The sequence below is a fragment of the Melanerpes formicivorus genome, unplaced genomic scaffold, assembly GCF_026170545.1.
Source record: "Melanerpes formicivorus ecotype bairdi unplaced genomic scaffold, bMelFor1.0.p_v2 SCAF_157, whole genome shotgun sequence".
Classification (NCBI taxonomy): domain Eukaryota; kingdom Metazoa; phylum Chordata; class Aves; order Piciformes; family Picidae; genus Melanerpes; species Melanerpes formicivorus.
Window position 1 is genome coordinate 729,200 of NW_027142509.1, and position 16,661 is coordinate 745,860.

At 48.3% G+C, this 16,661-nt stretch overlaps 1 protein-coding gene across 1 annotated transcript in view; it reads left to right on the top strand.

Annotated features, from left to right (window-relative positions):
* The window catches only part of LOC137457021 (potassium voltage-gated channel subfamily H member 1-like), a 53,874-nt gene extending 37,715 nt beyond the window's left edge, over positions 1–16,159 (top strand). The window contains exons 4-5 of the mRNA XM_068168770.1: positions 4,097–4,225; positions 16,135–16,159. Of these exons, the coding sequence (XP_068024871.1) occupies positions 4,097–4,225; positions 16,135–16,145 (140 nt within the window). The 3' untranslated portion in view covers positions 16,146–16,159. The remainder of the gene's footprint in view (positions 1–4,096; positions 4,226–16,134) is intronic.
* The last annotated feature ends 502 nt before the right edge of the window (positions 16,160–16,661 follow it).

Genomic DNA, 16,661 nt, shown 5'->3' on the forward strand with positions numbered 1-16,661 from the left:
CTCCAGCCCTCTGCTCATCCTCCTGGCCCTTCTCTGGACACCATCCAGCACCTCCAGAGCCCTCTTGTAATAGGGGCTCCAGATCTGGATGCAGTACTCCAGGTGGGGTCTCCCCAGAGCTGAGTAGAGGGGGAGAATCACCTCCCTTGATCTGCTGAGGTAAAAAAGCAATGCTGTAGATAGATCCTGGCTGATTAATAAGTTGTAGTGTTAGTTAAGGATACTGAAGCTGGTAAAATAAAAAGCAATTAGTTACTGAGAATTCTCTGTAAAAGCAAGAAAAAGGAATTTAGTTAACTTCAGAATGGTTCACATGTAAAGATGGGAAAAACAAGTAATAATAATAACAACAACAATAAGAGACCAGGTTGGAAGAGACCTTCAAGATCATCGAGTCCAACCTATCAACCAATCCAACACCACCTAAACAACTAACCCATGGCACCAAGCACCCCATCAAGTCTCCTCCTGAGCACCTCCAATGATGGTGACTCCACCACATCCCCAGGCAGCCCATTCCAATGGGCAATCACTCTCTCTGTATAGGATTTCTTCCTAACATCCAGCCTAAACCTCCCCTGGCGCAGCCTGAGACTGTGTCCTCTTGTTCTGGTGCTGGCTGCCTGGGAGAAGAGACCAACCTCTGCCTGTCTACAACCTCCCTTCAGGGAGTTGTAGAGAGCAATAAGGTCTCCCCTGAGTCTTCTCCTCTCCAGGCTAAGCAACCCCAGCTCCCTCAGCCTCTCCTCATAGGGCTTGTGTTCCAAGCCCCTCACCAACTTTGTTGCCCTTCTCTGGACACCTTCCAGCAAGTCAACCTCCTTCCTAAACTGAGGGGCCCAGAACTGGACACAGGACTCGAGGTGCAGCCTAACCAGTAGGCAAGAAGAAATGGAGATAGGCAATTTTAGGAGCTCCTGAGATGGGGTAGTGTCAAGGGTGTTCTTGTCTTGCACATTGCTGTTGGCTCATTTGTGGCAGTGCCTTGTAAGCTCATTAGCAAGTTAACGATGGTTTTACTTGCATAGCTACTTTGCCTGATATTTTCTTGCATTTAGCATTTTTGTTTGCTCATACTTTTTTGAAAGTGGGGGTGCTCAGGAATGCTAGCTCATAAAAAACCCAACAGACAACAAACCCTGACCCCTCAATACTTTCTGCCATGCTGCAGAAACGGCCATCAGTAATTCCATCTGGATTCCTCTGCTTTTTGAGCAGGGGCCTCCATGCATCATCTACCCTGCTGTTTATCGAGGTGGCTCTACATATGGCATGAAATCTCAGCCAGGGTTTGAAACTGCCTGTGTTATCTAGGCACAGTGGGAGCTTTAGGAATTGAACTTCATTTATGGAAGTTATCCATGTGTCTTGGAGATGCCCTGGCCTTCTGTGGCCAGCAAAGATGGTTAAGCACAGAGGCTGGGAAGCAGCCAGTTGAGGCACCGGTAGCAACATCCTCTGTTGTGTTAACATAATTGCCTTTGCTTGCTTTGCTGGGCAGTAAGTTGTGTATTACTGAGGCTCCCTTGTGACCTTTTGACAGTCAGGAAACACAAGTGGCCCTTGCTGTTATAAAACAGAAATAGAAATATTAAAAATAGTTGTTATAGGAAAAACTACATTAAAAGAACCCTAGAACCAAAAACCCTACAGAACAGTACTCCTGTGAAAAGTACTGAGCAATTCAGATGAAGACAATCTGATCTCTAGTCTAGAGAAGGGCTCTGAGATCAAGAAAGAAAAGAGTCTTCTAAGATCACTGTGTCTTAAATAGGTTTTCCTATACAAGTGACAAAAATGCTGTGTGGTGCTGTTTCTCCTGGCTTTGAGAGATGGTCAAAATCTTGTTGATTATTATATAGAAACAACAAGGTTGGAAAAGACCTCAAAGATCATCAAGTCCAACCTGTCACCCAAGACCTCATGTCTACTAAACCATGGCACCAAGTGCCACATCCAATTCCCTCTTGAACACCTCCAGGGATGGTGTCTTCATCATCTCCCTGGGCAGCACATTCCAATGGCTAACAACTCTCTCTGTGAAGAACTTTCTCCTCACCTCCAGCCTAAACTTCCCCTGGCACAGCTTGAGACTGTGTGCTCTTGTTCTGGTGCTGGTTGCCTGGGAGAAGAAACCAACCCCCACCTGGCTACAACCTCCTTTCAGGTAGTTGTAGACAGCAAGAAGGTCTCCACTGAGCCTCCTCTTCTCCAGGCTAAACAACCTCAGCTCCCTCAGCCTCTCCTCACAGGGCTCTGCTCAAGGCCTCTCCCCAGCCTCGATGCCCTTCTCTGGACACCTTCAAGTGTCTTAATGTCCTTCCTAAACTGAGGGGCCCAGAACTGGACACAGGACTCAAGGTGTGGCCTAACCAGTGCTGAGTACAGGGGCACAATGACTTCCCTGCTCCTGCTGGCCACACTATTCTTTATGCAGGCCAGGATGCCATTGGCCTTCTTGGCCACCTGGGCACACTGCTGGCTCACGTTCAGCCGGCTGTCAATCAGTATCACCCCAGGTCCCTTTCTGCCAGGCTGCTCTCCAGCCAATCCGACCCCAGCCATATCTTACATTCTCCCCCAGTATCACAGTATCGCCAAGTTTGGAAGAGACCTCAAAGATCAGCAAGTCCAACCTGTCACCACAGACCTCATGACTAGACCGTATGTACATCCTTCTCACGAAACATAGCTCACAAGGGACCCTCAAGCGAAAAGCTGCTCAGAGCAAGCAAGTCTGAAAGTCTCTCTTTGGCTCTTCTTACGCTTGTAAAAGCAATGGTAATTTTTTTGTCATCATCACTTACGGTGCAGGGACAGTCTGAAAACTCGTGTCCAAGCTTCTTACAGGCCTAGGCCTGGTGACTTTGGGATCTGCTGATTGTCATATACCTCACAATGGAGAAGGAATTGTTATGGTGCAAGTTAAGGCTGCAAACTGAAAAATGGTGCCTTCAGGAAAGCCATATTATGATACACAGGAGCCAACTGCCTTATTCTGAGCCCTACAGTGAAATACCACTAAATATCACCAAGTATCAGTGTGGTGACTCCTGTGAAATGAGAGTGGTAGACAAGGTCTTGTTCCATGGAGCTTCACTGCTATCACTAGGGTCCTTTTAGCAGCCTCAGCAGAACTGCCAGAAACATAGAAAGGGGAGGGCTGACTGACAGTTTCTCTTCTCAGCATGGTGTGTGGATAGGCATCAAGGAAAACTGACAGCAGCATCTGAAGAGGTCATCACCTGGGTTACTTTTTGTTGCTGTTGTGTTGTAATGTGCAAGTTCTAATCTCACAAGCAATTGTCATTAGTAGTTTCATCCAGTAATCAGAAAAGCAGTTTGATGCAGTACAACTTACTCTCATCTGCAGCCCCTGGTCTGGTCCTGATAGCTTGTTTCTCTCTTGAATTCAGTGGAGACTTAAGTTCACACCAGAGTGATTATGAGCAGGCTCAGGCCTAGGCATGCTGAAAGGCAGCTTGCAAAGTATTTGCCTTTCGTGGGAGGATTTGCAGGCTAGACCAGAGCTCCTAAAGCCTGGCTTGTGAAGCTGAGTGTAGGCTGAGGTTGTTAGGGGGCGATGCTCCCTGTTTGCAGAGAATTGATCTTTGAGGTCTTTTCCAACCTTATTGATTCTATGAAAAATGTCATGCTCTATGAAATGTCAGCCAAACTGGTCATGCTCTTGAGTTGCAACTCTATTGTTGTCATGGTCTAGGCAGTCTAGGCACAGCTGGCCTGTTCTCAAGTCCTGCACAGAACCAGCAAGACCCTGTTGTGTGCAACTGTCGCATGTATATGGGTCTCTTCCAGGAGATTACAAAGCACTTCATAAGTTCAGGTATTCACTTTGTAGCTGAAGCTCAGAAATAGTTTTTAATCCTGAAGTTTAAAAAGCTGATTTAGAAGCAGAGAACTTAACTAATGCTCACATCAGCTGCTCTGCCTGTTTCGCTACGAGAGGTTTGCAAACCCCTCAACGTTAGAGGAACATTTACAGCTGGCTGATTTTGAAATGTAGCCATCTAAAAGCCAGCTCATTTACTGTTCTGCCTGCTGCCACTGACCACCTTTCTGATGTGTTTGTTTCCAGGAACACCTGTCTGGTTCTTTGTGAAAATCGCTCCCATCCGAAACGAGCAGGATAAAGTGGTTTTGTTTCTTTGCACTTTCAACGACATAACAGCTTTCAAGCAGCCCATTGAGGACGACTCATGTAAAGGTTTGTCTTTGTCACAATTATGCATTTACACTGCTTCTGTTCATTTGCCCCGGTCTTGAAAGAGCTGAAGTCCTTTAAATACCAAAGCCAAAGAGCTGGGTGTAAAATTAGCTTGCAGCTATGCCACCAGGGACTGCATTTGTGCTGGGTTTTTGAAGCAAATTTGCTCTGGCCTGTACTGGAAAGGGTCACTGCTGGATGAAACCTCCAAGTGCTTCAGGAAGTGCACAGGGTTTACTTTGCAAATAGGTGCTGCTCTTCCTTTAAAACTCATTATTAATCCACACTTCAGCCCAGATTTCAAGGGGTCACAGTGTTGCTAAACAACCTCATTGATGTTAGGGTCGTTGGGCCCTGTACAGGTTGCGAAGAGGTTCCCATTATATAAGCTGAGTCACTGTTAAGCTGTCCCGGGTGAAATATCATGGCTGGCTTTTTCTGTTAACCCTTTGCTGAGTGCCACCCAGGAAACCTGGAAGCAAACCTCTCTGTGACAGCAGCACAAACTTGTACTCAGGTTTAGGTCCTGTCAGAAAGAGACTTTTTGTAGCCATACAGAGAAAGAACGACAGACTTGTGTCCTCTGGGGTGAAAAAGGCCTAAGTTCTCCTGTTTGCATTTTTGTAGTCTTTAATAATATTTGTAGTATTAAATTAAACAGGAAACTTACTGTGAAGGTGAACTGATTTACATTTGTGCTCAAAATGTTATTCTTTAAAAATGTAGTTTCTCAAAGTGCAGGCAACTGTTACCGTGAAAAAACAAGTGCAGCCTTGACAAATGTGCTGCCTTCCAGGCCATGTGGGTTATTTCCCACTCCCCTCTTTTAATAGTACTTGTTTGGTGCACCAGGAAGGCTGGGGCGGGACTGCTCAGGATCTCAGGTAGTGATAGGACTAGGGGGAATGGAATGAAGCTGGAGGTGGGGAGATTCAGGCTGGAGGTAAGGAGGAAGTTCTTCCCCCTGAGAGTGGTGAAGCCCTGGAATGGGTTGTCCAGGGAGGTGGTTGAGGCCCCGTCCCTGGAGGTGTTTAAGCCCAGGCTGGATGAGGCTCTGGCCAGCCTGATGTAGTGTGGGGTGTCCCTGCCCATGGCAGGGGGCTTGGAACTGGATGATCCTTGTGGTCCCTTCCAACCCTGACTGATACTATGATCATTGCTTTAATAAAACCAAAAATCCTGTCTTGTCAGAAAGCTTGGGTCTCTATTGTTTGTTCTTTCCTGCCTAGTGGTCTTCACTGTATCCTGATGAAGACTGACAACAAAATTAAATCAGCATAGTATCATAGTATCAATTGTCTGTGGGCTCTAGGACTCATGGAGGGGGGAAGCATTTTTGGACTATCTAAAAGGGGTAGAATTGTATTAGCTGCTTCTAAGAATCATTGCTTATACAGACTTGAGCTGAGGACTTGAGGAACTATCCTTTGCACTGTGTACAACATTACATAGGACTTTTGTGCTATGCTTCTGAAGTATAGGATTTTTTGTAGGAGTCTTTCTCATGCTTAAAAGCCAAATGCAATCTCAATTGAAGACCTCAAAGCTCTGAACTTAGAGAGTCTATTGTTTAATTGAAACAACTGAAAATGGATTGCTGTCAGTCATTTTCCTGTCCTTCACCTCCAGTTGGCTTTTATTAATTATTTTAATATGTTTATGTGTGAAATAGGTTTCATAAGACCACTGTATTTAGAATAGACCAGGTTGGAAGAGACCTTCAAGATCATCGAGTCCAACCCATCAACCAATCCAACACCACCTAAACAACTAACCCATGGCACCAAGCACCCCATCAAGTCTCCTCCTGAACACCTCCAGTGATGGTGACTCCACCACCTCCCCAGGCAGCCCATTCCAATGGACAATCACTCTCTCTGTGTAGAACTTCTTCCTAACATCCAACCTAAACCTCCCCTGGCGCAGCCTGAGACTGTGTCCTCTTGTTCTGGTGCTGGTTGCCTGGGAGAAGAGACCAACCTCTGCCTGTCTACAACCTCCCTTCAGGTAGTTGTAGAGAGTGATAAGGTCTCCCCTGAGTCTCCTCTTCTCCAGGCTAAGCAACCCCATCTCCCTCAGCCTCTCCTCACAGGGCTGTGTTCCAAACCCCTCACCAAGTTTGTTGCCCTTCTCTGGACTCGTTCCAGCAAGTCAACCTCCTTCCTAAACTGAGGGGCCCAGAACTGGACACAGGACTCGAGGTGTGGCCTAACCAGTGCAGTGTACAGGGGCAGAATGACCTCCCTGCTCCTGCTGGCCACACTGTTCCTCATGCAGGCCAGGATGCCATTGGCCCTCTTGGCTGCCTGGGCACACTACAGGCTCATGTTCAGCCTGCCATCAACCAGTACCCCCAGGTCCCTCTCTGCCTGGCTGCTCTCCAGCCACTCTGACCCCAGCCTGTAGCTCTGCCTGGGGTTGTTGTGGCCAATGTGCAGAACCTGGCACTTAGATGTGTTCAATCTCCTGCCCTTGGACTCTGCCCATCTGTCCAGCCTGTCGAGGTCCCTCTGCAGAGCCTCTCTACCCTCCAGTAGATCAACTCCTGCCCCCAGCTTGGTGTCATCTGCAAATTTACTGCTGATGGACTCAATGCCCTCATCCAGATCATCAATAAAGATATTGAACAGGCTGCAGCCCAGCACTGATCCCTGGGGCACACCACTGGTACCTGGCTGCCAGCTGGCTGTGGCACCATTCACCACCACTCTCTGGGCTCAGCCTCCAGCCAGTTCCTAACCCAGCTCAGAGTGGTGCTGTCCAAGCCAGGGGCTGACAGCTTGGCCAGGAGTTTGCTGTGGGGGACAGTGTAGTTAGGCTGTCTGCAATCACACATGTTTTATTCACACAAGTGCCATTTGCAGAGTTGCATAGTGTAAAGCAATTTAAGTTTTTCAAAATCAATGCCTGTGTGCCTATGTAAAGAAAAGCAGTATGTAGTACAGGAACACAATCAGTTTAAGGAGAGACTACTCTGTCAGGCTAAACTTGCTTAACTGTGCTACATCTCAGTTTTCTGTCACCTGCTGGCTGTTTCAAAGAGGATTGTTCACCTGCAAACATTGTAGTGACTCCTGGAGTGAAAAGTCCTGAGCTCTAATGACAGGTGTTTGATTTGTACACAGAAATGAATGGGCATCTGTGGTGGTTTGAGCCTTAACTGGGATTTAAGAGCTCTGTTGGGGGCAAATCTGAGAATCCCTCCCCTGTTCCTTTCTCCTCTTTCCCAATAGAGAGGAAAAAAAAGTCAAGGGGGGCAAATCCACTGAGAAATAATTTGGAGTTGGTCTGGAAGTAGAGAGGTAAAAGTTTTCTTTAAACAATGTGTGTGTGTGTGTGTGTGTGTGTGTGTGTGTACATACACATCTATAACAGGAAGGCTTCACAAGGGTAAGGAACAAGGATGGATGGGGAAAATAATTGTATACAAAACCAGTCCACCAGGCATAGATGTAGCAGGGAGAGGACCAGGCCTGGCCACGTGGCAGAAAAGCAGGAAGCCAGCAGCAGTCCTCTCATCCAGGCAAGGCAGGAGCCAAAGGAAAGCTAATGGCTGCAGTGTCTTCCTTTTATAGGCTTGCTGGACAGGGAGGGGGAGTGGAACAGACTAACTCAGTTTCCCAGGGGAAAAACCCCCTCCAGGGAGGGCAATGCTCCCACAAGCCCTTCCCCCATGCTTTCAGGATGGGTGTAACCCATCACAGCATCTTTTGTCTGAAGCTGGTTTACAGGCTAGGTCCCAGTGCCATTTTCCATTCATTTTAATGTTTTATATGTAATGCTTTAATATCAGATATTGGAAACAAATATTTCTAAAGTCAGGTAAAAAGCAGACTTCTAAATGTAGTCTTTGTTATCTTATTCAGATAAATATATCATAGTATCATAGTATCATTCAGGGTTGGAAGGGACCACAAGGATCATCTAGTTCCAAGCACCCTGCCACGGGCAGGGACACCCCACACTACATCAGCCTGGCCAGAGCCTCAGCCAGCCTGGGCTTAAACACCTCCAGGGACAGGGCCTCAACCACCTCCCTGGACAACCCATTCCAGGGCTTCACCACTCTCATGGGGAAGAACTTCCTCCTCACCTCCAGCCTGAATCTCCCCACCTGCAGCTTCATTCCATTCCCCCTAGTCCTATCACTACCTGAGATCCTGAGCAGTCCCTCCCCAGCCTTCCTGTAGGCCCCTTCAGATACTGGAAGGCCACAATGAGGTCACCTGGGAGCCTTCTCTTCTGCAGACTGAACAGCCCCAACTCCTTCAGTCTGTCCTCACAGGAGAGGTGCTCCAGCCCTCTGATCATCCTCATGGCCCTTCTCTGGGCACCTTCCAGCACCTCCAGATCCCTCTTGGAATAGGGGCTCCAGACCTGGATGCAGTACTCCAGGTGGGGTCTCATCAGAGCTGAGTAGAGGGGGAGAATCACCTCCCTTGCCCTGCTGGCCACACACAATTTAGAAGATGCTTATTTTATAATTGCTCTGGAAGTTAAGTAAATTTCCTTTTAAGTGCAGCAGCTTTACAAAGACTGCATTCTAAATAAAGCCATTTAAAAATAGTGTTAATGATGATGATATAATACTTTTAAGCAGTCTCTTCTACTCTTCCCTGGCTGTTTGGCCCTTGAAAAATCAGGGGAAAAAACAGGTTTACTTGAGTAGGAGTAGGCAAAATCAAGCTATAGCAGCGCTAAATTTGGATTATGAAGTGATAGGTCACCTTCTTATCTGAATTTTGCAGTAGGTGCTATATTTGGAATTGATGCATTTTGTCTGTACATGCCATTTTGGATTGGAGACACAACACACCAGGTATGAGATCTTGGAGACCAGTGCATAAAGTGGAATGCATCACTTGATGAAAACAATAAGTATCACAGTATCACCAAGGTTGGAAGAGACCTCAAGGATCATCAAGTCCAACCTGTCACCACAGACCTCATGACTAGACCATGGCACCAAGTGCTACGTCCAATCCCCTCTTGAACACCTCCAGGGATGGTGACTCTACCACCTCCCTGGGCAGCACATTCCAATGATGAATGACTCTCTCAGTGAAGAACTTTCTCCTCACCTCGAGTCTAAACCTGCCCTGGCACAGCTTGAGACTGTGTACAAATAGAATCTGTGCCTGCACTCTGAGCCTAGCTCGTAACAAAGGTTGCCTGAACAGGTTTTGCATATATGAGTACAGTGTGGACATATGCAGATGGATGTGTGCTGCTGTAGAGGAGTCTGGAAATTATGCTTTGGGTCCCAGTTTTTCCTGTTTGTGCTTCATTTTTATAAGAAAAGGTGATCAAATGTAACACCACTGAGTCATGTAGGAGAAGGGGGGGTAGCCTGCTGGCTATTGTAACCTCCTGTGTTTTGCAGCAATCATCATTGTCTGCAGAGGCAGCTTCATTTCATTTTGCAGCTGAGCTACTCTGTGCATCACAAGCAGGGCTACACAACAAAAAATGTTTTGATTGCTGCCTCAATCTTGATTCAGGGAAAACTCCAAGCATTTCCTTTTATTTCTGCTGCTGTGGGGGGGGAGGGGTTGTGCATTGCTGTCTTATTTTTTTGGTCTGTGTTTAAAGATGTATTTACGTGAGCAGAGCCAGTGTGGGAAATATTTTGATTAAGTTACACTCTACTTTCATCTAGATGAAATGTTTTCTTAAAAAAGGAAACAAGTGAAAGGGAAGTGGTGAGTGTATTCAAAAACTTTGCTGTGCTTCCTCAGTCCAGATGGAAAAATAAGGCTGTTTTAAGTCATGAAGTTTCAAAGGAAAGGAGCATTAAGACTGCAGAGAGGCATGACTGATATAAGCAGGGAAAGTTGTTGTGTAGCAAAACAAAGTGGCCAGCAGGAGCAGGGAAGTCATTGTGCCCTGCACTCAGCACTTGGTTAGGCCACACCTTGAGTCCTGTGTCCAGTTCTGGCCTCCTCAGTTTAAGAAGGACATTGAGACACTTGAAGGTGTCCAGAGAAGGGCAATGAGGCTGGGGAGAGGCCTTGAGCACAGCCCTGTGAGGAGAGGCTGAGGGAGCTGGGGTTGCTTAGCCTGGAGAAGACGAGGCTCAGGGGAGACCTCCTTGCTGTCTACAACTACCTGAAGGGTCTCTTCACTCAAGCAACCAGCACCAGAACAAGAGGACACAGTCTCAAGCTGCACCAGGGGAGGTTTAGCCTGGAGGTGAGGAGAAAGTTCTTCACAGAGAGAGTCGTTCGTCATTGGAGTGTGCTGCCCAGGGAGGTGGTGGAGTCCCCATCCCTGGAGGTGTTCAAGAGGAGATTGGATGTGGCACTTGGTGCCATGGTCTAGTCATGAGGTCTGTGGTGACAGGTTGGACTGGGTGATCTTTGAGGTCTCTTCCAACCTTGGTGATTCTGTGATACTGTGTGATTCTGTGAAAGGTGGTTTGGGTGGAGGCAAGAGCTGTCAGGATCCTGATTTACTCGCATTTACACCGTTGTGTGTGAGCAATAGACCCATGACCAAATGAGCTTATTCTCTGGCAGGCAGTGGCTCCCTGTTCTAACTCTAGGGACTGCATAACTCATGGATCAGCAATTTGATAACAAGGGTTCTGTAACTGCCACAGTTCCTAATGTTTTAGTTTATGAATCATCGTGATGAGACTGAGGAGAGTGGTAGGAAGGAAATAATTACCTACAGATAAATAATAAATGTTGTTGTGGATTGAGCATCAACAGATCATCCTCACCCCAAAACACAGAGAAACAGTTCCTTCAGCTGAAGAGCATTCATAGTATCATAGTATCAGTCAGGGTAGGAAGGGACCACAAGGATCATCCAGTTCCAACCCCCTTGCCATGGGCAGGGACACCCCACACTACATCAGCCTGGCCAGAGCCTCAGCCAGCCTGGGCTTAAACACCTCCAGGGACGGGGCCTCAACCACCTCCCCGGACAACCCATTCCAGGGCTTCACCACTCTCATGGTGAAGAACTTCCTCCTCACATCTAGCCTGAATCTCCCCACCTCCAGCTTCATTCCATTCCCCCTAGTCCTATCACTACCTGAGATCCTGAGCAGTCCCTCCCCAGCCTTCCTGTAGGCCCCTTCAGATACTGGAAGGCCACAATGAGGTCACCTGGGAGCCTTCTCTTCTGCAGACTGAACAGCCCCAACTCCTTCAGTCTGTCCTCGTAGGAGAGGTGCTCCAGCCCTCTGCTCATCCTCGTTAAATTCATCTTCATCTCTTAAAGAAGCATTGATGTTAAACATCATACCACAAAGATGTATTTCCCTGCCATGTTCCTCCATGAAACAAAGCAGAGGGGACACCTTTTGTCCCTATTGTAGGCATCTTCTCTTCTTGGGTGTTTCCAGAAGCAGTTTCTATTCAGCTCTCTGCAATGAAATGGTGGAAAACTGAAAAAGCCTCCTGCAACCCAGGACAACTGAAATCAGTAACCAGGAAGGGGTTGGCCTCTTCTCCCAGGCAACCAGCACCAGAACAAGAGGACACAATCTCAAGCTGTGCCAGGGGAGGTTTAGACTCGAGGTGAGGAGAAAGTTCTTCACCAAGAGAGTCATTTGTCGTTGGAATGTGCTGCCCAGGGAGGTGGTGGAGTCCCCATCCCTGGAGGTGTTCAAGAGGGGATTGGATGTGGCACTTGGTGCCATGGTTTAGTCATGGGGTCAGTGTTGATAGGTTGGATTCAATGATCCTCGAGGTCTCTTCCAACCTTTGTTATACTGTGATACAGTGATTCTGTGATACAGTGATTCTGTGATACAGTGATACTGTGATACAGTGCTGTTAATCTGGAAGGCTGTTTATCCTTTTGAAGCTGAAGATGTTTTAGTGCCATCTCATTGCTTTGTCCCTGCATGCTGTTCTTCTGCAGAGCAGAAGAAGGGGACCAAACAGTGATTAAAAAGTGGTTAGAATCAAAGACACAGGCACAGGCACACACAGCCATGGGGCTGGCATCCAGTTTTATCTTGGGTTCCCAAATTCTAAGCTGTTTTCTCTGTGGGGTGAGCTCTTGTCTGAGGAATATATATACACCTATATGAGAATCACTGATGCTCATTAGATTGCAATTCAGTTTATATTTTCCCTGCTTCTGGAGGAAAAGAATAGGTGTAGGCATATAACAACTGCTTGTGGTGAGAGAGAACTCCTAATCCATATCATCTTGTCACCCTGTCCTAGCAGCTCTGACTTCTATATGCTTAGACCATTCTGAACCCTAGCTTCCAAGAGCCTTGGAAAACTCCATCTTCTTCCTGTAATCAGCTCCTTACAATTTCATGTTTATGCTCTCGCCTGTGGCTTCAATCCATCATTTGACCTGTCTTCACTGGATAAATATTTGATGTGCTGTCAGCTCTGTCTGTTCCTGGGCTTCTGGAAGAAAAATAGTAGTAAAATCAACAGGTATGGCTGGCTTTTTAAGCAGTGCTGGAGAAGTTGTCATTCAACAGGCTTAACACTGGCATTCTCTCTCATTTCCACAACCTGCAGGTCTGTTATAATTACACTTTGAAATTCCCACATTTTCCTTTCGGGAAACCAACCAAAACCATCCAAGACTCTCCATACTGAAAAAAACATCCCCACAACCCAAACCCCCAACAAAGGCAGTGTAAAGAGGGAGAGTGTTCTGTCCTGAAGATGAGATTCATACACCTGAGACATTTGCACAATGATCCAGTGCTTGGTTTTAAGCATATCATCACACAGTGGCATCTGCACCGGAACCCAGTGTGCTCTACCCAGTAGATGGAAAGAGTTAGAGTTTGTATTCCCAGCCTGCCATTTTCAGATCCATGCTGGATCAAAAAGGCAAGCCAAAAAGAGGGCCATGCTTCTGGAGGGCAGGCTCTTAGTATCATAGTATCATAGTATCAGTCAGGGTTGGAAGGGACCACAAGGATCATCTAGTTCCAACCCTCCTGCCATGGGCAGGGACACCCCACACTACATCAGGCTGGCCACAGCCTCATCCAGCCTGGGCTTAAACACCTCCAGGGACAGGGCCTCAACCACCTCCCTGGACAACCCATTCCAGGGCTTCACCACTCTCATGGGGAAGAACTTCCTCCTCACCTCCAGCCTCAATCTCCCCACCTCCAGCTTCATTCCATTCCCCCTACTCCTATCACTACCTGAGATCCTGAGCAGTCCCTCCCCTGCCTTCCTGTAGCCCCCTTCAGATACTGGAAGGCCATAATGAGGTCACCTGGGAGCCTTCTCTTCTGCAGACTGAACAGCCCCAACTCCTTCAGTCTGTCCTCACAGGAGAGGTGCTCCAGCCCTCTGCTCATCCTCGTGGCCCTTCTCTGGGCACCTTCCAGCACCTCCAGATCCCTCTTGGAATAGGGGCTCCAGACCTGGAGGCAGTCCTCCAGGTGGGGTCTCAGCAGAGCTGAGCAGAGGGGGAGAATCACCTCCCTTGCCCTGCTGGCCACACTTCTCCTGATGCAGCCCAGGATCTGATTGGCTTTCTGGGCTGCAAGTGCACACTGAGAGCTCTTCTTGAGCTTCTCCTCCACCAGCACCCCCAAGTCTCTCTCCTCAGGGCTGCTCTCAAGCCAGTCCCTGCCCAGCCTGGATTTGTGCCTGGGATTGCCTCCACCCAGCTGCAGGACCCTGCCCTTGGTCTTGTTGAACCTCCTGAGTTTGGCTTGTGCCCACCTCTCCAGCCTGTCCAGGTCCCTCTGGATGGCCTCCCTTCCCTCCAGCTGTCTGCTGCACCACACAGCTTGGTGTCATCAGCAAACCTGCTGAGGGTGCACTCAATGCCACTGTCCATGGCACCCACAAAGATGTTGAACAAGACATCTTGCCTCTAACAGTTGTATTTTCAGATTGGAGTTCGGGGTATGTGGTGAGAGATCTCATGTTCATGCGAGCAGTTCTTTCACATACTGTTTAGGCACCCACAAATGAGGTTTGCAGTGTGGGGGGCAGTGAATGTGCTCATAGGGAATGCTGAGTGTTAGATGTACCTTTCAAAAGGTTTCTGAATGTGCTTGGTATTCATAGCCAGAAAACATTCTTCAGTGGTGTCTGGCAATGGTTTTGTGCAAGACAGCTCAGGTGAGGCGCTTCCTTTTCCTCCTTCCTCTGTTTATGTCTGAATAACGCAGCACTTAGAGAAGCCAAGGGCAGGATAAACATACACACTGAAGTATGTCCTCAGATTTTGAAATGAATTTTGAGTCATCTGGGAAAACGCCCTACCCACCAGCCCGTTTCAAGGTAGAAAAAGGGGCTGTATTTGATGTCATTAAAAACACGATGTGTATGGTGAGGGAGGCAGGTCCCGAGTTCCCTTGTGAATCTCCAGCTGTTTGGTCTCTCTGCCGTCAGGGCTGCCAGTCGCGGCCAAGCCGCCGGCAGCAGTCGGCGCTCCCTGCGCTTCAGCACCATGGCCAGCGCCGAGACCGCAGCTCCTGCCGCGCCGCCCGCGCCCCGCCCTGGCTGCCCCGCTGGCGCCTGGGCAGCGGTTTGAGTCCTGCTGGGACACACAATCACAGAATGGTTTGAGTTGGGAAGGACCTCTAAAGGTCATCTAGGTCCCTCTGCAGTAAGCAGGGACATCCTCAACTAGATCAGGTTGTCCAGAGCCCTGTCGAACCTCACCTTGAACACCTCCAGGGATGGGGCCTCAACCCTGGGCGACCTGTTCCAGTGTTCCACCACTCTCATGGCAAAGAATGTGTTCCTAACATCCAATCTAAATCTGCTTTTCTCTAGTGTGGAACCATTGCCCCTTGTCCTATCACTACAGCCCTTTGCAAGCAGTCTCTCTCCATCCTTCTTGTAGGCCCCCTTCAGGTACTGGAAGGTCACTATTTGGTCTCCCTGAAGCCTTCTGTTCTGCAGGCTGAACAACTCCAGCTCCCTCAGCCTGTCTTTGTAAGAGAGGCTTTCCAACCCCTTGATCGTTTTCATGGCCCTCTTCTGGACCCACTCCATCAGGTCCATGTCATTCCTGTATTGAGGGCTCCAGAGGTGGAAACAGTACTCCAGGAGAGGTCTCAGCAGAGCAGAGTGAAGTGGCAGGATCACCTCTCTGGATCTGCTGGCCCTGCTTCTTTTTGGTGCAGCCCAGGCTGTGATTTGCCTTCTGGGCTGCAAGCACACACTCTTGGCTTGTGTCCAGCTTCTCATCCACCAGAAAACCCAAGTCCTTTTCTGCAGGGCTACTTTCTATCACCTCATCCCCCAGCCTGTGTTGATAGTGAGGATTGTTCCAGCCCAGGTGCAGGACCCTGCACTTGCTCTTGTTGAACCTCATGAGATTCACCTCGGCCCACCTCTCCAGCTTGTCTCGGTCCCTCTGCATGGCATCCTGTCTCTTTGGCATGTTGACAGCACCACTCAGCTTGGTGTCCTCTGCAAACTTGCCGATGGTGCACTTGATCCCACTGGCTAGAGCACTGATAAAAGTATTAAACAGTACAGGTCCCAGTACTGACCCCTGAGGGACACCACTTGTCACTGCTCTCCATCTGGACTTCAAGCCATTGAGCACTACTCTCTGGATGTGACCACCCAGCCAATTCCTTATCCAGTGAACAGTCCCCCCATCAAATACATATGTCTCCAGCTTGGCAAGTAGGATGTGGTGGGGGACCATGTCAAAGGCCTTGCAGAAGTCCAGATAGATCACATCCATGGGTCCTTGTCCACTGACATAGTCAATTTGTCCTAGAAAGCCACTAGATTAGGCAGGATTTTCCCCTAGCAAAGCCATGCTGGCTGTCTTGAGTCACCTCCCTCTCCTCCATGTGCCTTAGCATGGTGTCTAGGAGGATCTGTTCCATGGTCTTCCCAGGCACAGAGGTGAGACTGACAGGCCAGTAGTTCCCAGGGTTCTCCTTCATACCCATTTTGAAAATGGATTTGATGTTTCCTATTTTCCAGACTTCACCTGACTGCCAGGGCTTGGCAACTGCATCAGCCAGTTCCCTCAGGACTCTGGGAAGCATCTCATCAGGTCCCACGGACTTGTATATCTTCAGGTTTCTCAGGTGGTCACACACCTTGTCTTCATGTACAGTGGGAGGGACTTTGTGTCCCTGATCTCTCTTGTGGACCATCAACATGAGGGCCATGAGGAGAGGGGTTGCCAGTGAAGACTGAGGCAAAACAGTTGTTGAGAATCTCTGCCTTCTCCTCATCCATTGATACAAGTTCCCCACTGTTGTTCATCATGGGAATGCTTTCTTTTACCTTTCTTTTCTGGTTAATGTACCTGTAGAAGCCTTTCTTGTTTTTCTTTACATGCCTGCCAAGTTCAGTGCCAGCTGTGCCTTGGCCTTCCTGATCAAAGAACCCAAAAGTCCAGTGGTGGAGCCATGCATTAATCAGGTGTTTTCCTCCCTCTTGCAGTATTCTTCCCTGCCAATTAAGGGATTGATGAGAACACCACCAGCACACCCAAGCCTTCA